The following is a 24,521-nucleotide window of genomic DNA, read 5'->3' on the forward strand; positions in this document are numbered from 1 at the left end:
AATCCAGTGAAATGGAGCAGCGTTTACCTTGTAAGAGAAAAAAATTGCAATGCTATATATTATAAATAGAAAGATTTGCATGCATACCACACAATTCTTTCGTTCTGTATGAAAGATTTGTGTGTTATATATGTAAAAAATAAAAAGTTCAAGTGTTAGATATGATATTATATTATATAGGAATTGGGTTATATATAACAAAAACTTAAAATTGGGGAGCAGTGATACATTGATGCGGTGTAATAACCCAACATGTTAGATACATCCATCCCAACCGAGGCAACCCATTAATGATGTCTGGATGAAGGAGATTTGGCGAGACAAATCAGTCAATAAGTCAACAAATAAAATAACCATGAAAGAAGGCTCGATATTTAGGCCTATCGGAGATTCCATCTCTGGTACCAGAGAACCGAAACCTCAAAAGAAAAAAGCACATAATATTATTGAAAGCAAATAGACGGTTACAACTAACACACTTAAAGGGAAAAACAAAAACAAACACGACACACAACAGGCTGAAATAGAAAATAACTACACGACTAGCAACATAGGGCTATGATGAATCTCAGGTGGCGGTGGTGATCGGCGCAGGTCTAGAAGGTGAAGGGATGGCGGACGAGGTTGTTGACAAGCAGAATATAGCAAGTCAACAATTTTCTGGGTTCCGGACAGCAAGTACGCAGAAGATATCGATGTCGCATGACTATCCGAGATGATGGCAGGAAAAGGGGGAGCATTGGAACATCAACGATAGCAAGATGGAAGACTGGAACAGCAAAGGCTGTGGGTATGTTGAACTGGAACAGTGATGGTAGCACATTGGAGGGGTTGGGACGATGGCTAGGTGGCTGTGAAATGGTTTGGAATGGCTGGAAGACCAGCCAAGGCTACAACGGAACGTTTCTCGTGGCTGAAACAGCAGTGAAGCTCCAAGGAAACTAGATATGGGCGGCTGGAACATCAGTCAAGGGGTGGGGAAGGCAGTTGGAAAGCAGGAACCGCACAAAACAGCCAAAAGAGGCTATTTTGGGCGGCTGCAATAAAGGAGGAGCAGCCGGAAGCAATGTGTGAGGATGCGGAAGAGGATAGGAGAAGATAATCATCACTTTGGGAGAGAGAGAGTCGACGCACAACCCAATCCCTCAGATACAACCATTGAAAAGAGAAAACGGACACTAACGGCCGTGCTAACAAAACACACGAAGAAAATGACCTAAAACACAAAAACAACATACTTATATACCTAGGGTAAATAGGAGTGGACCCCACTCCCAATAAGAGGAAAATACATGTAAAGAGTTGATCAGCCCTTCGGTCCAAGCCACTACGGTTGAAATCCCATGTCATCCAAGTCACAAAACATGACTTCGACATCGTCCTGCCATTCAAAATCGCGGGACACGACTTCCGTGTCATCCCACATTGCGGGTGGGACTACCGCACCAGTCTCATTTGTAACCCATGAGAAAGTTATTATCAATGAATCCCAAAAGGAGATAAAGTGTTGGAACAAGCTGCGCACCGATGTATCTCATTAACCAAAATGTATAGCTCCGCCCCATCGCCCCACGCGCGATTATCACCCTTTACCAATAATTCTTTGTCATAAGATCCTGAAATAGATAGTGAGGAGTAAAATAAAATAAAATAATTAATAGCACATGTAATTTTGCTAACATTAGCAAGAGTAAAAACAAAATGAGATAAATTGAGAACGTAAGTCAGAGATAATGTGAGTGTAATACTGATAGTGCCAAAATTAAGAACATTAAAGGTGGATCTATCTGCTAAAGTGATGAAAGTTTTAGAATATCATTAATGTGATTTGTAGCACCAAAATCAATGATCCATTGTGTGGAAGGTGAAAGAAGACAAATATTATTGTTACCTAACTCAGTAAGAGCAGTGATAAATAAGAATTTCTTGGATGCTTCTTGAAATTTGATGAACTTGGCATATTCATCAGCAGAGCTCGGAGAGTCTGACTCGGAGATGCCTCAATAGTATTGAAAATGTGATCTGACTCTCCCGGAGATGCCTCAATAGTAGTGACAATGTGATCTGACTGTAATTTGGAACATTTCTGGTTCTTTCTGAGAAACTACTTACATGTTCTCTTTGTATGGCCATGTGTATGATAGTAATAGCACACTACTTTCAACTCTTAATTTCTAAAATTCAGAGTTCCACTTCTATAACTATTCTGAGCTGAGGTTTACTAATATTTGTATTTTTCTGACTAGCAAGTGCAGGTGGTTGTAAAGATGAGGCCTGAAAACTCAGGATCGTACGCAGTACTCTATTATATACTTCTCCAAGAGTAATACATCCAGGGTCAAATAAGATATGTGATTTAACATCTTCATACTGAGAGTTGAGGCCAGCTAGAAAGCACGTGATAGTCATTTGTTCTCTTTGAGCCTGTTGAATCTAGACATTGATACTAAAGGGAAATATTGCTTTCAATTCTTCATACACACGTTTAAAGTACATGTGATACTTGCCAAGTGACTGATCTTATTGTTCGCACGATAAAATTCCTTACATACATCAAATATTAGAAAAATATTTTCTCTCCCAGAAAACACGAACGCGAATTCCCCAATCACATCTTTAACAAAGTCGCAATGAATAAGATCGAATTGATCAGGTTCATTAGAATTCTGCATTTAAATCAAAAGTTGAGCATACACTTTCATCCACTTAGAATATCAAGTCACTCTCAGCCGGAGGATTATCAATGAAGTGACTCTGTTGAGAAATACTTATTTAATAATGTCTCACAACTTTATTCCAGTAAAAATAATTCATGTAATTTAACATTTCCTTTGTAATCTTCGTTATTGATGAAACCAAATCTGTCACAAGATGTTTGTGTTCATCGGTCATAATCGATGCCATTCAGTACTAAAGAAAGAACTGTCAAAAAATTTGGACACAAATAACTCACTGAACCACTATTCTACGATCTCCAAATGAAAAAAAAAAAAAATTGAACCTAAAGATCAGAGGAAATAGACCCGGATCAAGCAGAACACAAAAACCGAGCAAAGCATAACAACCGATATGCGGACCGAGCAAAGCATGTCGCCTTCGTCGATGCCCCTAATCTTGTCGACATGGACAGGGCCGATGAAGCAAAAACAGAAAAAACCGAAGGTGAAATCTATGCAGATGACACCGTTCGAAGCGAAGCAAGTCTCACAAGAAGCAGACGATGCCTTCGTGGGAAGCAGTCGAAGTCTTCAACCTACTCGCAAAATGCAGACAATGACGTCATAGGAAGTACTCGAAGACAACCTAAGAAGACAAAGATGCCAACAATGATGTCGAAGGAAACTAATGAATACTTCACAGGATGAAAACAAAGTCGTTGATGAAGTTGAAGGGAGACGACAACGTCGCGAGACGTGGGCAAAGGCAAAGACAAAATGATTTGACGAAGCGTTCTGATATCATGTAACGGAAAAGACTACCTTCTTTCTTATTGCCAATAAATACATGTGACACACACATACACACACACTCAATCTCTATAGATTAGAAATATTTCTAATAGAGGAAAGACCCTGTAATTAAATCCCCTCTAATTAGAATTACTATAATCAAACTTCATAATAAAATACTTCCCATAAAATTTCTCGAGTGTCAGAATTAGATGCATCCCTTTAGGAGAAACATAGGACTAATGAAATGAGTGAGATGAGTGAGTTTGTCGATGCAGATCCTCCCAATGATCATCAGATGTATCCTAAGACACTAATTCAATTTAACCACTTAACATTAACTTCCACAAATTATATCATCACCTATATCTCCACACTTCCATATGACAAGACTCATAATATTTAAACCTATTGCACATAGATATTAATTTATCTTCTCATAACATTAATTAAAGGTTGACTGTATCACACACACAAAAAGTGCATCTTATACACTCAATCTTTATTCTACATATTTTACACCCTTTTTTTTTGGGCATCTTTACATCGTTATAAACTATTCATAATGCAATCATTCCTATATAAATTATTGACGCAGCACTACTATAATTAAAACTCATTCGCATCTTCAAAACAATTTATAATTCTAGTTAATATTCCACAATACATATATCTAAATTTTCATTAATGAGTAAGAAAAAACCTACATATGCAACAATTGCATCTCAGCACCAATAAAATCACGAAAATGTTGACTTCTGCAATCTCCATCAGAACAAAGCATGCCTATTTGACAACAATTTCTTTGTGCGCTTTAAATGATAGAATCACATTCCATACAAGAGCCACAACGTTTGCAGCAAGAACCTGACATCGACATTAAAAATAAAGCAAGAATAAAAAACATCTGTAAGATGAGGTAATCGGAATATTTCATGCTTGGTGGCACAATAACAAAATACCATAAAAATGCAACTTAATAGCCCTTCAACCACTTCATTCTTTCATCAAATCATTAGAAGATCGAAAATTAAATGGATTAGAAAAGTTAATCATCCAACCTGAAATTTTTGTGGAACAAACCGGAAATTAAGGAACTGAAAGGGTATCCACAGCTGCCAATTTGCTAGCACAGATGAAAACCACTCCTAAAAGCAAACAAAACATAAAAAAATAAGTGCACTTTACCTTGATTGTCTTCGAGGATAAGACTGTTTAATACCTTACCTGCTGGAGCTTCGGTATCACTTGAGAAGGCCTTCCTTCTAATGTAACAAGCGCACATAAGAAAACCCCGATAAAGATGGGAGAGAAGAAAAACTGTAACACAGTATAACACAGTAGGAAATGGATTTGGTGAGGATAATAATTAAGAGGCAGTTCGGGATTACTTTTATCTTTTTATTTTCTATATTTTGGTTCTTTTTTATTCGAAACAAAACATGTTTGGCAATTTATTTAGGGCTTTTTTGGGACCACCTTTGTTTTTGCTTCTATTTTAAGAACACGTTTGTGTGGTGTATATTTTGTATTTTATTGTTTTTAAAAATAAAATAGCTTATTTTTAAAACCACTCAAAGCATCTAAAAAATATTATGAATATTTTTAAAAACACCTAACATGTTATATCATACCAAATATGTTTAGTTTAAGTTAAAACATAAACAAAACAGAATAAAAATAAAAAAAGAATTAAAATCCCAAATGGTCTCTTAAATTATGATTGTCTTTAAAAATATTCAAAACACTTAAAAACAATTTTGAGTGTTTTCAAAATAATGATAATTTCTTTTTAGAAACAATATAAAAAGCAAATAAAAAATATACTTAATAAACATATTTTTATAAATAAAAACAAAATTGATCACAAACAAGCCCTAAATTTCCAAAAACTAAAACAATAATGTACCTGATCAAGGAAAAGGCGCAAGGAAGCGCCCGACGCTCCAGGCAAGCTGATCAGCTTACTAAGAGAGAGATACCTTCAAAGGATCATCGTGTTAGATAGGCAAGGTAAACATAAACTTCATGTAAATAAAACACAATAAAATTAAGAGAAAAAAAGTCATTCGTCTTAAAATTCCAGATGACCAAAAAATAAAATCTCAAAAGGCAACAAAATTCGTAATTGCATGCATTTTTTATGATAGAACAACATATTTCAAAGTTGAGAAAAAAATTAGCAAACATTACCAAAAATGCAGTGTAGGACCCACCAACACAAGCCCCAAGAAAGTGAACACAAATGTCCGCCTTTCATCCAGTTTTGGGACATGATCTATCATAATCTGGCAGATAAAAACATAGAAGAGGTTAACAGGGAAGCATGCGAACAAATGCAACTACTCAAAGAAACTCGTGATTAACAGAACAAAAAAATATGAGAATAAAAGAAAATAGTGGCCAACAAAAAGTGCTTCAAAACTTAAATAGCATTTACAAAACTACCGAATTTGTCTTTGACAAAAACTCATCTGATCTGGTTTGTATTGACTGGAATGAATCAGATTATAAGCAATTATTGTTCTCCCTAAACCATATTGCAACCCTAACAATCATCAAGGGACTATTATTAAGTTTGAAGAAGCCTTGATCTAAGCCCAAAATATTTAATCCTTGAATCCCAATATGAGGCAAGTATTTCCAGGAACAGGATATACGGCTATCAAAATATGACCACCAACATCATCATCATTAGTTGTATGCCAATAATTTGAGGTCAGTTTTACAAATCCTCAATTTACGTCAGTATCCATTGAGTGCTGCTGAGATAATAAACCAATTATTTACAAATCATTTTGAAAAACTTTGCTGCGATCAAGCATAGATTTTCGTACATAAATAAAAATAAATTTCTTTCTTCAATAACACAAACAACACAACACATAAAGGATAAACACCAACAATTCTAAAGGTAAGCCATCGCTCCCACATCCTACAATTCAAAAGGTAAGAAATCTCTCCAAAATCCTAATCCTAAGACTCAAAGACAGCAATCGAATGCATAAACATAACCCTTAAACAAATTAGTCCTATTTATACTAAATAATAATAAATAACAAAAGACAAAATTACCCTTAGATTCACGAAGGACTAAATTGCCCTTACATACTGGCCTAATAATACTCCCCTCCCAAATAGACACATTGTCCTCTTGACGAAAAAAAAAAGTTATTGGATCAAGTTGTTCGACTCCCCCCTGCGTCATCATATGGCAATCCTTTCTATTTAATTAGAAATTCATAGTAACCCTCATAAATTCGAAATGTCATATTGCGTACATCCTTCAGTTACATATGAATCTGTTGGTACTCTGATTTCAAATCAAGATTGGAAGATATTGCATCCCCACACAACTCGTCCAGTAGCTCGCCAATCACCGGGATTGGAAATTTGTTAGGTATTGTTTATTTATTCACTATACGATAATCCACACAGAGACACCAACTCTCATCCCTCTTCTTCACTAGCAAGATTGGGCTAAACAAGAAAATTAAACTAAAATGTGTGATCCCCGCCTCCAACATATCTGGGATCAATCTCTCAATCGAGTCCTTCTATACCTAGGAGTAGCGGTAAGGGCGCACACTGATAGAAGAAACCCTCGGTCTCAATTTTATTGCTTGCTTGAGCTCACTCCCAACTTCTTCGCTCGAACCCAGGGCTCCAAATCCACCTAAAGCAGCAATATTGTCTTGATGCCATGCAATTACTTTTGTTTGTTGTCGCTCTAGTGTGCTCCCAATTCCTTCGTCTGATCTTGCGAATCCTGATCTTCCATAAGCAGTGAAACTCTCATAATTTCGCACCAATCCTTCTGATTGATGCAGCTCGCACTGTTCTTGATTCTTTCACTCGACTCCGAAGCAACGTAAGCTTGATGCCACACAATTTCTTCAGGTTGTTACTGTTCACGTCAGCTCCAGACATCTTCGTTCGATCTCGTGACCGGCTAAGGCGATTTTGTATGAAACTCAATGATCATCTTCATTATTTTTTTCAAGGGCGTGAATCTCTCCTCTATAGACCAGAACCTACCCTCCAAGGAAGAGAAATGCTCCTCCATTTCACATCTAATTTGACTCGCCTCTTTCTCCAATTCATCTACTTTATTGGGCACCATGTTTCCCAGAACGGATTTCAATCATAAAGGAGGAATACTTGTACATTGAAATCCTGTTGTTTGTCTTCCCAGATATCCTGAATTGTGATCGTACCACGAGATCATAACTTGTGATCTATCCTCAACTTTCCAGATCGCCCGAATCACTATTGTATCGCAAGTTGGGCACGCCTTCTCTACATTGCTTCTCTGTACTTGCTGATATCCCTTCGGTCTTCACAGCTAGGTCCAATCATGACCGCATCTAGAGATTCGGTCATGATGTCATTTGTACCCTGTGATCCTGATGTTGGCATCGCAGCTAGCTCTAATTGCAATTGTTTTGTGATTGTTTGGTCGTCGTGACCTCATTCATTTGCCCTGTACGCTACAATCCCGATGTTGGAGTCCCAATTAACTCTAATGGTAACTATATTGTGATTGTTTAGTTGTTGTATGTCGTGATCTCACAGTTTGTAGGTTGATACTATCGTTGGCTTCCCAGTTAGGTGTGTTTCTTCACAACTAGTTTCGGTCACAAAGGAGCAATCCAATCGTTAAGATCCTAGAAAGCTCTTATCATGACTGGCACGCCATAATCTTCCTAGCACACTCAAATTGGGATCGAATGGCACTGTGTATTACGTCGTTCGACAGTCGAGATGCCTCCTTCCTAGATTGAAGGCTCTATACCAATTAGATACGATCCCGCATAGATTTTCACATATAAATGAAGGCAAAAATAATTTTTTTTCCTTCAATAACACAAAAAACACAACACATAAAGGATAAACACCTACAATTTGAGAGGTACAATCTCTCCCAAATCCTACAATTTGGGAGGTAGCAAATCTCTCTCAATCCCTAACACTTGGACTCAAAGAAAACAATCTCATGCATAAATCTAACACTAACTTATTAGCCATATTTATATACAAAGCAATAATAAATAACAAAGGACTCAATTGCCCCTAAGCACCGCCGGCATAACAAACTTCTATAAATATTATTTTAGGTCTACCTATTTACTTTCCAAATCCTCTGAGATTAACTTAATTTATCAATTTAATGAGTGCATTTTCTACCATGTATTATTTTATCCATGAAAGCATTTTTCAAGTGACACAAAATATATCGATGAAAAAAACCCTTGTCTTCAATAGATGGCTCTCTAACCATTATTTTAACATAATTATTCCTTAATTCATCATTCAACAATTTAATCCATACAACAGCATGGGCTAAATGGCAATTTTATAAAGTTTATGATGGAGGACTGCAAGTTTATTCTAGATAAATTTTCAAACAAACAAATAATAAAAACAGTTTATTTTGTTTATTGTGTTCAATTGTTATATTGTTATTTTATTATTTTAGCTTATGCTAAGCATCAACAATAATTGTATACACTCTGTATTTCATACTCTAGTGATAGGTTGATTTCTATGGTTTGGCTAATTTTAGTTGGGTTCAATTGGAATCTTGTTCAACAGTCTAGATAGTTTAGTGGATAAAATGCAGCCAAATACTGAGTAAACTCTTAGGATATGATATCTGAAGTTTAGCTCTATTATTTTGTTATTGTTAAAGCAAAAGCCCTAATTTTGGTCATATTTGTTAAACTAGGAATCAACAGCAGAAATTCAATTGCTCATTGATTTTTTATGGTTCAAAATTATTATTGATTTAAATTTAATCAATCGTTGCATTATCATTTCTATTCAAATTCTTATATTTTCTTGTTTACATCTAAAAACTTGAATTTTTGTGTAATTATGGTCTTTGATATCTGAAGTTTTTTTTTGTAAGTGATCTGCATTCTTCATTGCATCATTGAACCCAAGATCCTTAAAAATCTGGAAAAAATATTACATCAGGATTTCAGATGCATCTGGAGTCCGATAGTGGGGAGCCACATGTCAAGTGAGCCCCACAATTTTTAACACTGACAAATCCCAATGTATTACAGTGGTTCCACTCGACATCTGACATCAATTTACCTTCTCATGACATCACTTTATCACATAATACTCAGAATAGACTACTACAATCTTAATTCTAAAAACTATATCCTCACTCATATCGTCTATACTGATTCAAAACACTTAAATCCATCCTACCGAGATATCACCCTGTCTCCTAACAATATTGATTAATAATTGTTAATATCAAACTCTTCAAACTTACATATCATATACTCGGTATTTGTTCCAATATTTCTAAACATCATGCTTATAAACATTCTCATTATTCTAAGCTTCTGCTTATTTTAATAAATCTCTCAACAATTAGAACTATATTATCAATAAAAGTATACAACAAAACACCTCATTTACAAAAACGGTAAATGTGAATGAGACAAATAAGCTTCATCATTAATCTGTCTAGTTCAAGCACAACAAATAGAAACAATTCAGAGCACGTTTTGGGTTAAACCACTTGCCAACTACAGATGGGTGAGTGAGATCAAATTGAGATGGGAATTAGAAGAAGCAATGAGGAAAAAAAAACGGTACAGAAAGAAAAGCATAAAGGTGGGTAAACATAAGGGAGAGAACAGAATAAGGAACTCGACCAAAAAGAGAATTTGAGACTCCCAAAATGAAGAAGGCCAAGTTAGCAGGTATGCTATGAACAACAGTAAGTTGGCGGAAATATGACATTGGCCCGGCATCTTCAAAAGATCAGGTTCTAAACCAGTTGGAAAGCCCAGATCTTGATACCAAAAAATTATTCAATAATGGACTAATCAAATGATACATTAATCACCGCCAATCAAAATATATAAACTATTGATGTTTTTTGAGCGCCTCGTCGCCAATCCTTACAACTTTGCGAGATAAATTGCAGGATTTTCATCTAATTGGAGAAACTACGTCTAACCAATAAAAACCAAAATTAGTTTTCGTCGAAACACAAAAAAATTTACAAGGTCTTCATCTTAAGAAAGAACACAACCAAACAAAAAATTAAGAAAACTTGTGATTATTCATCATGAAATTTGCTATTCTCACAGCAAATCATCAAATATTATCAATGAGAAGAAAAAGGGGTAACCCCAAATCAATATGGTAAATGATGATGATGACAACTATTCAACACAATTGTGAAAAAAAATATATGGCAAAAGACTCCTGTCAAGTTCTCAAATTGAAACATAGAATGAAATCAAAATACCTGGCATACCAAATCCCCAATAAGAGTAAGAAATGCAGATGTCAAAGCCTTTGTTATCACTGGGTGCTTATCAAGAGCTGCCAGATACCTGGCAAACTTGAGCTAAAACACGTTAAAAATACAATCTTTATTCTCTCCAAAGCATCTAAAACCAGTTTTTCTTTAAGTAGATGTTGAAAATGTGAAAGCATAGGTCGAGGAAACACGAGGCAGGATGAGGACAGAAGGAAACCAAAGCTGTTGGAAATATATATAGCATTACTATACAATAATGTTTATGATAGTAAAACCATCAAAATACAGCTTAAATCTGAAGAGAAATAGTAGAACTAGCAAAGAATATGTAAGGATGCCTTAAAAAATAATAGTTATTTTTGTATACGATTAAATTTATGTTAAGTTATATCTAGCAGATATGCCCAACTAAAATTTAAAATTATCATTAACAAATAAAGGTTATCACAAAATTGCATGTGATGGAAACTACAACTTACCTAGGAAAATCTGCTCAAACACCAGTGCTTTGAACGTCAGTTTCATATCACAGTTGTTAAGAACTCATTTCATATACGTTCAAAAACTTATTATGGAAATCTAAGACAGTAAAATAGTAAGTTAACAAGATGTAATAGTGTTTGTACTCTTTCATAACCATTTCTCTTTCAACACATAAAAAAGCATACTTGTTGACTTGTGACAAACTTTAAATATAAGTACAGAAAATATTATTCAAAATTAAAGTTCCTTTTATAAGAGCCAAACTTTATTGCTTCCCACAGTTGTTCATACACCACCATGAAACATTGCTTAGCCACCACTTACTTGCATAAACTAAATACAAAAAAAAGAATAATTGTATGCAATGTTGAATATATACGCATGTTAATATGCCTAGTTCATAGAATCCATATTTTCCAGATGCAGCGAGTCACATTCCTCTGTTGGGAGAATGAAAATGTGCCTATGTTAGCCCTCTGGCTAGAGAAATATTTCCATGCAGAATAAGCACGCAACTCTGCGTGCGTACTCCAATAATCCCGCAATCCCCCCATAATAACATATGAATAACACCGAAATAGAACCTGCGAAAGTTATTGGGAGGCTATATATGTTATTGGAATTAAGACCCCAATACCCTACCAATAACCCTTCAATAACCCCGAAGCGAAGGTTATTGAAGGGTAATTACGCACGCAAAGTTGTGTGTGTATTCCATATGGAAATATTTCCCCTCTGGCTAACTGGCAATGCAGTTGATCAGTATTCAATTTATTTGGTATAAACCCCTCTTTCAAGTGATGACAGGGTAAGATGAGGAGGTGAATTCAAATTGCCTATTTACCCTCAATTTTTAATCATCGGTTACCTGTATGACCTCAGAGCTCTACAAGCATGATGTTGTGCGAAATTTTTGTAAGAATTTGTGATCGTCTTAATTAGCCTCCAATTTTCCTAATAGAAGACTCCTCGGTAATTTTGGGTGGTTTATAAGTGGGAGTAATGTCTAGACTGCAGCATCGATAATAGTGTATGCAGGAGTTTTAGGTGGTTTAAGAGTGGGGTTGCGTATGGAATGAAAAGAGAGTTATAATATTTATGCGACACTGTCATGTTACAAAGGTAAATTAGTAGTCATACATCTCAATCCATGAAAATGGAAGGGAAATAATATTCAATTATATGTGCATGTGTGTTGGCCTTCATATTTAATTTTCCTTTTTTGGGGGGGGGGATACATGTTTTGTAAATTAATAGGTAATAGAAGACCAATAAGTTTCCTTTAGGTTCAGCAAGGTACAGGTAATGATACCGGAGTTTACACAAACAACAAATGGCAATGTATTTTGTTGCTGAACTCAAATAAGATTACAACCAAAGCATTTGGAAATAGGAAATGATAAAAGTCACAACACAGCTCAAACTATGGCATAGATCAGGGATGGTAGTGTCGCAGTTCAAGGGGAAAGTAATAGGAATGGAGCACTATATGGTCAAAAGTCCGCAAGTTGGGGGTTGTTTGGAGGATAGATGGTAGAGGAAATGTTGCAATAGTGCATGCAGCAATAGTTGGGATAGGGTGGTAGATGTATGGAAGGGGCGGCAGCAAGTGGTCAGTGGCTATAATGGGTCAGCGGCAATGTGGATGCTTGGAAAATGTCGGCAGCGGGGTAGGAGGCGACTGGAAAAAAAGACAACAAGGTGGGAGGCAGTTGAGTGGGAAGAGGCTACAGAAAAATAACAAAACAAAAGTTTTTGGGTGGAAAAGTTGTGGATAATCACCACCTCATAATGAAATATAGTTGGAGCACCACTCACCCTTGGATACAACCTTATAAGGGAAGACTTGGAGATGTTGACAACTGCCACAACAGAAAACACCAGAAAAACTAACTACAAAACAACAGATACGCAAATATATAACAATAGGATAAATAGGAACAAGTTGAGGGCCGGCTGGAACTCCACAACATAAGAAAACCTAGACCGAATTGGTCCAGATGAGCAGGCGTTCCGCACACTTAAGCGTGGGAGGCACGAGTCCCGCTCCCAAGCAGGAGATGCACGCGTCAATTTCCCAAAATTGAGGGAGCTTTAACCTCATTAGTCAAACTTGTTGCCTTCACGTTGAAGCTGACGATATTGTTGTAACCTCCCAAGGTTGGAGAATCTTTGATTGCGGCCTTAAAAGCATCTGAATCTCATTGTTGACTACATAGTCTCCGAAAACACCTGAGGAGTGTTCCTCATTAACATGTAGCCATCCATATCGATCTAACAATCGAGCGTACACCGTTAAATCGGACGGGCTCTTCGTGGCAAATATACTCTGAAGGTGTCTTCCAAAGGTTACCCATGATTGGTTTATCCTTATCCCACGTGAGGACAGACTGAACTCCCTTTAACATGGTGACTTTGGTGGTAAGGTAACATCATGATGTCCTGAAATCCTCTCTGTAGTATTTGGCATATATCTAGAATTAGCACCTTTGTCCCACTTTCCTCTATCATCATCAGCTAAACAGATCCAATTGGAACTTCTTTACTGGCAAGGGCCACGGCAATCTCGAATTCCATATAAGATATAAGGACTATGTAGATGCATCCTTGGTCAAGGAGTAGGTAATCCCAAACCCATCATGCTTAGTCTGATGATCAAATTACCACGGTCTCCCTAACAAAAGATGGCAGACATCCATGGCCACCACGTCGCAGCAAGATTGATCCTACAATTAGTTTCCAATCGAAAACTTCACGAGACACTTCTTATCAATGTTGACCCTATTGCCTCTGAATCATGAGGCTTAATTTATACACCATCTGTGTGGACCCAATATTCTTACTTCTCCCTTTATCAAAGAAGAGAGTGTAAACGCTTTCACAGTGTAATAGTTATGGAATACATTGTGGTGAAGCCACAACTGCTCCCTCTTATCTTCAGTCTTTAGAACCCTTCAAACTACCAGCATCTCGCCCTCATCCGGCGAGAGCCGGTACTCCTCACCCCGTTCTTCAGTTGTTTTTGGGTCACACACTTCTTCCATTGCCCCCTACTCAATGAAGGACACAACTCAGCTCATCGGGAAAATGGAAACGATATGTCCAAAAACTTGCCATCAGAATCATTTTTTTGTTGGGACCGCACTGGGCGCACTACTCTTTCCGGGTTTCTTCTAAATCGGAATAGCTTTGTCTTGTTCCTGACCAGTCTGCTCCATTCCTTAAGGCGCGCTTCTCCTGAAGTCTCCAAATGTGGGCAGTTGTCTGACTGTCGGTGGTTGCTCGATCTGATTATATTGTCTCTCCACTTTCAGTGTTAAAGTTTACATGTTCCTCGGTATCCAATAGGGGTGAAATTGGATCACATTACTGACGGCATGCTTCAGGCCTCCCAAATACTTAGCTATGGTGTACTCCTACCTCTCATTTGACTCGCATCAACTTAAGTTCCATAAATTTTGTTTTATACTCCTCCATTAATAGCTCCTTCTATTGCAGATAGTGGAGCTTCAAGAAAATATCCTGGCAGTAGTGCGGGGATAGGTATTTTCGCTGCATCGCCTTCTTCATTTTCTCCCAATAAATGATTATGGCCCTTCCTTCTCTCTGTCTCTCTCTTCAGATTCTCCCACCAAAAATAAACATTCTTCAGCTTGATAGCAATGAGCTTTACCCTTCTCTCATCGAGAACAATCTGCATCCTTTCAGGGAAATCAACTGGATCCACTCCTCTCATAGTCAGGTAGGTCCACCTTTATCCCAAGATCTTTATATCATCCAATAGGCACGTCATCTCTGTAGCTTCTAGCAGACACTCCATTTTTTTATCCTTTAACAGACATCTCATATATATGTCTTCGTTAATATTGTCAGGTCTTTTTCTCCACTGGAATCGTGCCTAAAGAAGGGATTCAGGTGTTCCTCTTGCTCTCTTTCATGGATTTCATTGTTACGGTCAATGGTGATCCCGAACTGGGTTCTTTCCTAGATGGCATCGAGTCGATGTAACACTTGGTGGTGTAGTCGTTGTATGTCATCCATGGTAGATTCATGATCAGATTCCGACAATTATGTCCACGGAGGCACGGTTAATGTTTTGGGAGTGCGTAGAAGGAAGGTGTTGAGGATGGAGGGAAAAAATTATTATTATTATTTTTTTTTTGTGGAGGAGAGGGGGGTGATATAGGGGTTGCTATAAATCTTAGGATGGAACTAGCATTAGACTAGCTTTGATACCAAATCATATTGGAGTTTTACCCAAACAATAATGAAAAATGTAGCATTTATTATTGAACTCAAATAAAGATTACAACCAAAGCATTCAAAAATAGAAAATGACAAAAAAACACAAGACAACTCAAACTAGGGCATAAGTCGAGGTTGATGGTGTTGTGGTTTAAGGGGGAAGTAACAAGCATGGAAGGCTAGATGGCACTCGTCTAAAGAAAATACACTGTTAGTTTTTAAAGGTAGACGACAATGCCATATAAACTACCACTCATCTAAAGAAAATACACTGTTAGTTTAAGGGTTATTTGGTGGGTTGCATCGCTAGTGTATTTTATTTTCTTTCCTACCATTTTAACTTTCTTTATATGTTTTGAATTACACAAAAAACATACGTCTCATCTAAAGAAAATACATTGTTAGTTGAAAGGTTATTTGGTGGGTTGTATTGGTAGTTTATTTTATTTTCTATACTACCATTTTAACCTTCTTTATATGTTTTGAATTACCCAAAAACATATGTTTCCCTGCAATTGGAAATCATCGGCGATTTTCAAATATTATGCTACTTCAATGCACGACTCCCACAGTCACTGTCGCCTTCGCCACATTTCAATAAATTTAAAATGTGGCATAACCACCACCACAACAACAACAAGCCTTTATCCCGCTAAGTGGGGTTGGCTAAATGAATCATTTTTTTCATTGTGTTTTATTAAGTTTCATATTTTCATTTAGTTCTAATAAATTAAGATCATTTTTTATACAACATGTTCAAGTCTTTTTAGGTCTAACATAAGAAGAATCTAAAGCATCTACTCTCCTAATCGAATCATCACGTGGTCGATAATTAATGTGACCCAACCATCTAAGACGACTCCATCTTGTCTGCAACTTGAACAACACAAACCCTTTCTTCATTTCGTATTTTGTTTGTAAGTGTCGAGCCACTCATCCACCTAAGCATCCTCATCTCAACAAAACTTAACTTAGTTTTATGCTTCTCTTTTAAAGACCAACATTATGTGTCATAAAGTATTGCAAATCTCACCATCATCTTTTAAAAGTTTCATTTGAGTTTAAGCGGCACTTTTCTATCACACAATAACGATGCAGTCCTCCACTTCAACCATCCAACTTGAATATCCCCATCTATATCACCGTCGCTTTGAACGATAAACTAAAGGTATCTAAAACGTTCCCACATTTTCATGATTTGATCACCCATTATTACAAATCTATCACTAAATTTACTACTACTAAAACTAAATTCCATATATTCAGTTTTAGATCTACTCAAACGAAGGCCTTTAGACTCTAATGTAGACTTTCATAATTCAAGTTTTTCTTTCTTGAACTCTTTCTCTATCTTTCTCTAGTTTTATCCACAAGAAGAATATCATCAGCGAAAAGCATACGCCGTGGTGCGTCCTCCTGTAAATGTCCAGTAACGGCATCCAAAAGCAAAGCAAAAAGATATGGGTTTAAAGCAGATCCCTGATGTAATCCAATTAAAAATATATATATATTTTGTCAATCCTCCTTTTGTTCAAACACAAGTAATAGCTCTAGTATACATATATTTAATGACTTGAATATAAGTCACATCAACCTTGAATTTAATGACTTGAATATAAGTCACATCAACACCTTTCTTTTCTAGCACTCTCCAAATAATTTCTCTTGGAACATTATCATAATCTTTTTTTGAATCAATAAAAATCATATGTGCATCCAGCTTCCATAATAGATTTGGTTGGCATAAATCCAAACTTATTATGATAAATCTTTGTATCATGTATTAACCTATGTTCAATTACTCTATCTCATAATTTTAACGTATGACACACTAACTTAACTACTATATAAGTTCCACAGTCTAATGCATCCCTTTTATTATTAAAAATGGAGACTAAATTACTCTTCCTCCACTCCTCGAACATCTTTTTAGTTTTTAAAATAATATTAAAAAGTTTAGTAAACCAATAAACTACTAAATCTCATAAATATTTCCACACTTCTATTGATATATCATCAAGTACGACTGAATTTTCACCATTGATTTTCTATAAAGTCTCTTCAACTTCTTTTGATACGGCAGTAAAAACAAAAAAAAATTATTATTATTAATGTTATTAAGATCACTAAAGTTGATCGTACTTTCAAAAACTTTAATGCAAATATTATAAAAATATCTCACTCACCTATGTTGAATATCTCCTTCTAATAAAAGTACTTTTTTGTTTTCATCTTTAAAATCACTAAAATATGTCACTCACATATGTTGAATTAAATCTTCCTTTTTTTTCCTATTTGTTTGGTTGGTTGTTTATACGTATATCTTTCACCTTCTAAAAATATAACATAACCAAAATAAAAGATTATTACAATTTTGTTTAATGAAATTAACATTTGTAGCACACAATTCTTATGTATTTACATATTTCATGCCTAAAATTTCATATTTACCCACATAGCACTTTGTGATATTAAATATTTTAGTTTTGTGTGCATAAATGTGAATGTTTGGGTGTGAGATATGTAAATACAAAAGAATTGTGTAGCATGTATGTAAATGCCATTTTTTTATTAGCATACAACAACATTCACTCATGCATTCTGAGATATGCGCAGTAAATTACTATTTTCTTCTAAAATTAATGTGTTTTAAAGAATCCAACCTAACAAAACTTGCAAGGTACAATTAGAAACCAGGTTCTGTGTCGCAGAAATCATACATTGCCAGTGCAAAAGAAGAAAAGTAAACGCTGCAAACAATAGCGTGCATTATTTGATAAAAATCTATCAAACACGAAAAAGAAAAAAAAAAACAGTTACTGTGTAACATATTTCAAAAACCGAACATAAACTTATTTAGAATAACCAAAAACCAAATAAAACAAAAAGAATAACAGCAGCCACATTTCAGGGAATGTGCATAACGATTCGTGTTCGAAATTACCAGAACATAAATAAAATAAAATAAAATCATTACCATTACCATGATAAAAAGGACCAACCATTACCACCGGCTTCCTCCCCGCCTCCGCCGCCACTTCCACCACCTCCCGAACCCTTAAACCCGTCGCCGCCTCCAGAACCTCTATCTAAAACCGCTTGAAGCATGAAGAAATCAAATCCCTTCCGATCCGATCTGGAATAAACAGATCCCCAAACCCTAGAACAAGCTCCTACGGTCGGAGATTGGAAGCAACCAATTGGAATCCTGAATCTGGGTAGAGTTTGCGGGACCGGAATGGAAGTGATTCGACAGATATTGTGAAAATTGGATGAGATAGCCGATAGGGGTTGTAAGGATTCGAAGGCAATGGGGCTTCTGAGAAGCATTGCCGCTATTTTCGATCCGCGCCACAGCATCATCGTGGGTTTTGTCGAGATTTATCGAACTGCCCCTTGTCACTCCTTATGGCCGAGGGTTCCGATCGGGTCGGGCGGGGACGCAATTAAATTCTCACCCGATCCCGGTTCGGTTCGGAATTTGTGAAGCAACATTGTGACTATGGTATTTTGGGCAACAACAGCCGTTTGTAGAATTTGTTGTGAAGCTTGAAGTTATTGTTCCAAAATTTTGAGTGATTAGTATTGAAAAAAACTTGTTTTTTTTTTAATAAACCGTAACTTTCTAATAGCCACCATAAATAGTTAGATATGACGTGAAAACCCAACTTTTAGCTATAACTTTGTTAAAACACGTGAAAAAAACAGTTTTACCAAATAGAAAAAATTATGGTGCGATACTACACTGCCAGCTCAAACACACCCTAAGCATCACTGGCAAACCTCTACGTTGGGCAGCGATTGTTCTATTCACATATTTTATATTTGTAATATCATCCCAATATTTTCAAAATATCACCTGTTAATATTTATGAAACTAATTGTTTGGATTATGTTGGCTTTTTCCCTCTCCTAAACAGCATAATGGAGGTCCGAAGCAACGGAACACGGCTCTGATATCACGATTCTAAATTAGAGATACATGTAGTTCTCATAAAAGCATTTAAGGAGAAGTAAGTCGGTCAAACGAATAGTTAGTGTTCTCGCAACTTTCTCTGAGATGAAAAGGCGGCCAGTTGTCATGTCAAAAGAGTCCTAAATAAAGTCCAATTATAATGTTGTTTTTGAAAATTTTACATGCATAACATATAATTCTTATATATTCACATGTCTAATACTTAAAATTTGATATTCACATTCATAATAATTATTGAAAATCATTTTTTTTCCAAGTGTTATCATTGTCTAATGCAGTTTTCTCACCCCTTTCATCATAAGTTGCACCTGGTCGTATATAGGGGAACGATTGTCCCCAATAAAATTTATAATTTTTCTATACAAATAGTAAAATTAAATATTTTTTTCTTATGTAATTTAGGCAATTTAGTCATTTTGCCCAATATTTAAAAAAACTAATTTTTTTAAAATTTTGTCTATCTTGAAAAATAATGACGGTTCCGCTCCTACTTGAGGTGTTTATATGGTAAAGGCTTTTGTGTGAGCTCTTTCAAATAAAATTAGATTAGTGCGGGTCTCATTATAACTTATAATTGCCAACTATCATAAAATTTAAATAGCAAAAATAAAATATCACCAATTTTGAGGCTAAGTTGATTGAAATATATAACCATTATTTTGGAACTTTATTGCAAATCAATTAAATTAACTTCAAACCACCGTAAATAGGTACTAGAATTTAGATATTTGGGAATCAACATTCTTTGAAAGTCAATGACCATTTGAGTCGAAGATTAAAGCTTAGATTTTTTTACATTAGTCTAAAATAAACTTATATTGTTGAATCAAAAAAGTGTCTAGGAAAAACACCCATGTAATAGAGCGTAGTAGGATGAAGAAGAAACAATAGAAAACCGTGAAATGCATAAAATTTTACTCTGACATGACACATATTTATAGATATAGGGGTATGAATGTTCAATTACATATTTCCCCCCTAATTATTAGCTTTCAAGGGCCTATTTTAATAAATTACAAAAAAATTCAATAAGATATTATATCAGGTAACTTAACTAATATTGAACCCATTGATCATCCAGCTCAGTCAATCGACCGAATTCGGGCTGTGTGCGGTAACCGATCAACAGGGGTGTCGGTATTTGATCAATATTTTCGTGTCGCACCGACCATATGGGCTATCTTTGAATGACCTTCAGAGCTTTGATTTGCTGACAAGTCGGATGGTTCCGTCTACGATCGATCACTCGATCTTTCAACAATCATTCACTCTTCCCTAATTGTTGTCTTTTATGAGATCCATGCCACTTTGTTAAATCAGTCATATTGTTGAATACGAGTTTGTATGGGAGACACGCCCAACAAACAGAGCAATAGAAACTAGGATGGAAATACAATGAGATAGAAAGGAAATGAGAGAATGTACGACGATTTGCCCCTCTGGGGCAAATTGGGGTATTTCGGGGCTGTTGTGACATATTTTATATGTTGAATGTTTGTGATGCGTGGAGAGGGTGGCGTAGGGGGGGGTGTCTCCATAGAAAAGAGAAGGGTTGGTTGAGAAACCAACCCACCCAAATCAATTTCAACTAAACTCAGGCCAAACCAACTTAACTCGGGTTAACCTGAATCAACTTAAATCAAACTCAAGCCAACCAGACCTAAAACCTAAACCAACTTAAAGCAACCTTGGGTTAACCTGACCTAACTCAGGTTAACCTAAACCAACTTAAAACAACTCGGGTCAACCCGACCTAACTCGGGATAACTCAAATTGGCCTATTATGCCCATTTTTGTCGAACGTGACTTTCTGCAATAAAATTTCCCCTAACATACTAGTGCATAGATCTCGCACCTATTAAATACATTAGGAAAAACAAATGCATAAAATGCATGGCTAGACATAAATTAATGAAATAATAGTTAAACGTATGAAAACCTTGATCACACAATACCATATTCTAAACAAGCATCTGCGGGTGAAGTGCCCTAATAACATACACTTAAGTGTATGCAAAGAGTGTAGTTGAGGCTATTTTGTTTGATCTTTATATGGTCACCAATATTGGACCCATCATATAAAAATGGTAGTTTCTAACAAAATGGAGTTTAAAGTTTGAACTTATTTACGGTCAAAATAGTAAGTGCAAAATAGCATATGGCTTAGATTAAGTTGTATTTAAAATATGATTATTGATGATAATACTAAAAAATATATATTATTCTTTTATAATTTTAAATTATGACCTAACATACATGATCTAATTAAAAAAATGACATATTTTAGATTGCTTGTTTCCTTAATACAATCATACAAGTGTTGATTACAATGTGATAATTCATATTGACTAAAGAGATATACTTACAAACATTGCTTATTAAAGCATTATAATGAACATCATTTCTCTCATCTAAAAGGGGATTTGTCATCAAGGTGCTAACTCTCCTAAAGTTTCATGTAAATGATAGGTGCGAGCAATCTTAACATGCATAGATGACATGATATGTGTGAGTATTATAGTATGTGTAAGTTCTCAAATAAAAATAAGGATATATGGTATGCTAGGTGTGAGTACTATACAACCTTTAAGTGCTCAAGTCAATTAACATGTAATATGACACGTAATTTGAGTGTTAAGCATGATCGTACAAGGTAAAATGATCATTAATAAATGCAAACAATAATTATGATACATAGAATCATGCTAGATGAGATGATTGTGTTGAAATAAAGATGACATGTTTATGACATATGCTATATGAAGTCGAGCAACATACGTCAAATGCAAATGATGAAGGGGACATAACACATAGGTGGGCTTTGAAAGCTAATCATCATCATGTGGTATACAAACACGTAACAAAGAAATACAGGGACATATGCCTGTTCATGGGTATCTAAAAGACATGCAAATGCACAAGGTGATGCATTCAAACCTAAGCATTCTACCAAAACAATTTTTTCAATAATTCAAATTCACATGTTTATGAAATATACATATGTTTATTTCAAGATGCATTCAAACCTATACGTTATTAATGACAATGTACACCTTATATAATTGATCTCATATAAGTTTGGGATTTTGATGGTACTACACACAACAGTACCATGCCTGCCTTTATTTGATTGGCTAAGAACTATGAAAGATTTTCATAAGAAAAACTCTCATGACTTGGAGAATGAAAGTCAAAGATCTTTCATTATCTAATTATACAAAAGCTCCATACATTCTATCAAGTTGATGAAGTTATCAAGCAAACGCGAGATGATTAGATTCATAATAATATGACCTTAAATCTAAACCTTGTCAAGAAAAATGGATGAAGTAATCATCTTTTTAAAAACTCAGGAAACAAATGGGCCAAAAAAAAGGTTTCATAACATATGAATCTTTCTCTAACATCAGATTGGTTTTGATTTCTAATATCAACTTAAGAGGGCTCTAAAAATAAGAAAGGATGAAGATAAAATAAGATCTTGCTCATAAAGTTTGTTGTCTAGCTTCTTTTCTTCAAGCTCCACTTTGTAAAAGAAATGACCTAGAAGTAGATGAATTCTCTTCCTCCAATTTATCACTCTTACGAGTTTTTGGAGATGGGGAAATAACCTTGAATTCAACTCAAGAAAAAAGTAAGTAAAAGGAAGAAGAAAAGAGAAGAGCCTTAACTCACTTTTCTCTATAAGTTTTTCTCTCGCAAGAGCTCTTTCTTGGTCCCCAATAACTCAAAAAAGAAGTAAAAAGAATGAGAAAGAAGAAGCTATAACTAGCCCAAATATTTCTTCTTATTGGCCATAATATTCTATATAAATTATTTTTTTGTCCGCATAGGATTATTCCTATTTGTTCATTTTGAGTTGAGGAATCAAATTCTCTTTATATTGAACCATCCATGCCAGTCTGAGTGAAGAAATATCGATTTACTCTATACAACAATCCAATGATCCAAGATATTTCATAGTCCCATCAATTACTTCCTCATGTATCCCAGGAAGACTGTTTCGATGATTGATCCCGCCATCCTCACTCCAGATTTGTCCATCCTCGCCTAACACCTAGTCTGTGATCACTATAGCCAAGGTCGAACCCTCATCTAGTTCTATAAGAGCCAAATTACAAGCACGAAGAGCCATCTTATAAAAAAAAATAAAAAGAAAAAATAAAAAAAGAAAATCAAACCCCACAAAAAAGACCAAAGCCACTCGTACATAGGAACTAATTCAACTAAGATAATACAAATAATGTGACAGACTCACCATAGAGCACCAGAGAGAGCAATAGAAGCATAGTAGAGGATATTTGAGTGACTTGGTCAATCAGAGGGTATCAAGTTGCAACAATAGATTGAGTAGTCAAATTGAGGGTCAGGTCATTCGACTGAACATTCATTTGCGTAGTTTCGAGAGTCGAATCAGGAACCTTATTTGGCAGTGGGGGCACAACTTTCTTCTTCTTCTCGAAGAACTTTATTCTCTTCTTACCTTTCAATCAGTTTCATCCATTCGATTTCTCAAAGATAAAAATGATCAAAATCCTCGTGGAATGTCACCACGAGACTTTGCAAGGCTGTCCATCACAACGCTAGAAAAAAATGGGAGCAGATTGACTCTAATAAGAAAAGACAAAGAAAATTAGGAATGAGGAGTCCCATCATACCATATTTATAAGAAAAAAGGCGCAAAAATTTAGAGAATTTAATCATTGAATCGTTGATTAAAATTGAATGTGACCTACTTTATTAAATTTTCTTATTCTCGTCGCAACGTCATTTTCAATATGTATGTAATCGAAAAACAAAAATATGCACATAAAAAAGGCGTCTGCAACGACCTTAAAGAGATTTACCGTCCATAAGAGAAGAGTAAGGTGGAGGCAAACTCATTGTCTGGGTATTGTGAGGCCCATTTAACTGAACGAGCAAAGTCATACGAACCAAACCAGAAATGCTACAACTGATCGAGCCAAGAGGCTGACAAGAAGACGAGCAGATGATCCAAGCATGACCCATCCCGTTGAAAACAAGAAAAGAGAGCATCTAATTCATTTAATGCAGCAAAGCAGGCTCAGTGCTT

General features: G+C 35.6%; 1 protein-coding gene across 3 annotated transcripts; it reads right to left on the minus strand.

Moving 5' to 3' along the window:
- Positions 1 to 308: 308 nt before the first annotated feature.
- Positions 309 to 18,955, minus strand: LOC110034088 (protein sym-1). Of its 3 annotated transcripts, XR_002295015.1 has the most exons (8): positions 18,455 to 18,950; positions 10,729 to 10,816; positions 5,643 to 5,737; positions 5,359 to 5,431; positions 4,677 to 4,769; positions 4,511 to 4,597; positions 4,157 to 4,316; positions 309 to 1,616 (listed from the first exon to the last, which is right to left on the minus strand). XR_002295015.1 is itself a non-coding variant. In XM_020738348.1 (7 exons), exons 1-7 carry the CDS (start codon positions 18,832 to 18,834, stop codon positions 4,236 to 4,238), a joined length of 897 nt encoding a protein of 298 aa, XP_020594007.1. In that variant the 5' UTR covers positions 18,835 to 18,950; the 3' UTR covers positions 4,049 to 4,235. The 3 variants fall into 3 exon arrangements, 1 of the variants encoding a protein (XP_020594007.1); XM_020738348.1 differs by lacking the exon at positions 309 to 1,616 and having other exon boundaries at positions 4,049 to 4,316; XR_002295016.1 differs by lacking the exon at positions 309 to 1,616 and having other exon boundaries at positions 4,228 to 4,316; positions 4,672 to 4,769; positions 18,455 to 18,955.
- Between the last annotated feature and the right edge of the window lie 5,566 nt (positions 18,956 to 24,521).

This window comes from Phalaenopsis equestris, unplaced genomic scaffold (genome assembly GCF_001263595.1).
Source record: "Phalaenopsis equestris unplaced genomic scaffold, ASM126359v1 Scaffold001343, whole genome shotgun sequence".
NCBI classification, from domain to species: domain Eukaryota; kingdom Viridiplantae; phylum Streptophyta; class Magnoliopsida; order Asparagales; family Orchidaceae; genus Phalaenopsis; species Phalaenopsis equestris.

Excerpts from the sequence above, each read along its gene's own strand:
- LOC110034088 (XM_020738348.1), bottom strand. The coding sequence starts at position 18,834 with ATGATGCTGTGGCGCGGATCGAAAATAGCGGCAATGCTTCTCAGAAGC. Across the intron at positions 10,817-18,454 it reads GGTTGGTCCTTTTTATCATG|GTATCTGGCAGCTCTTGATA; the intron begins GTAATGGTAATG and ends CAAGTTTGCCAG. Across the intron at positions 5,432-5,642 it reads GGTCCTACACTGCATTTTTG|GTATCTCTCTCTTAGTAAGC; the intron begins GTAATGTTTGCT and ends GATCCTTTGAAG.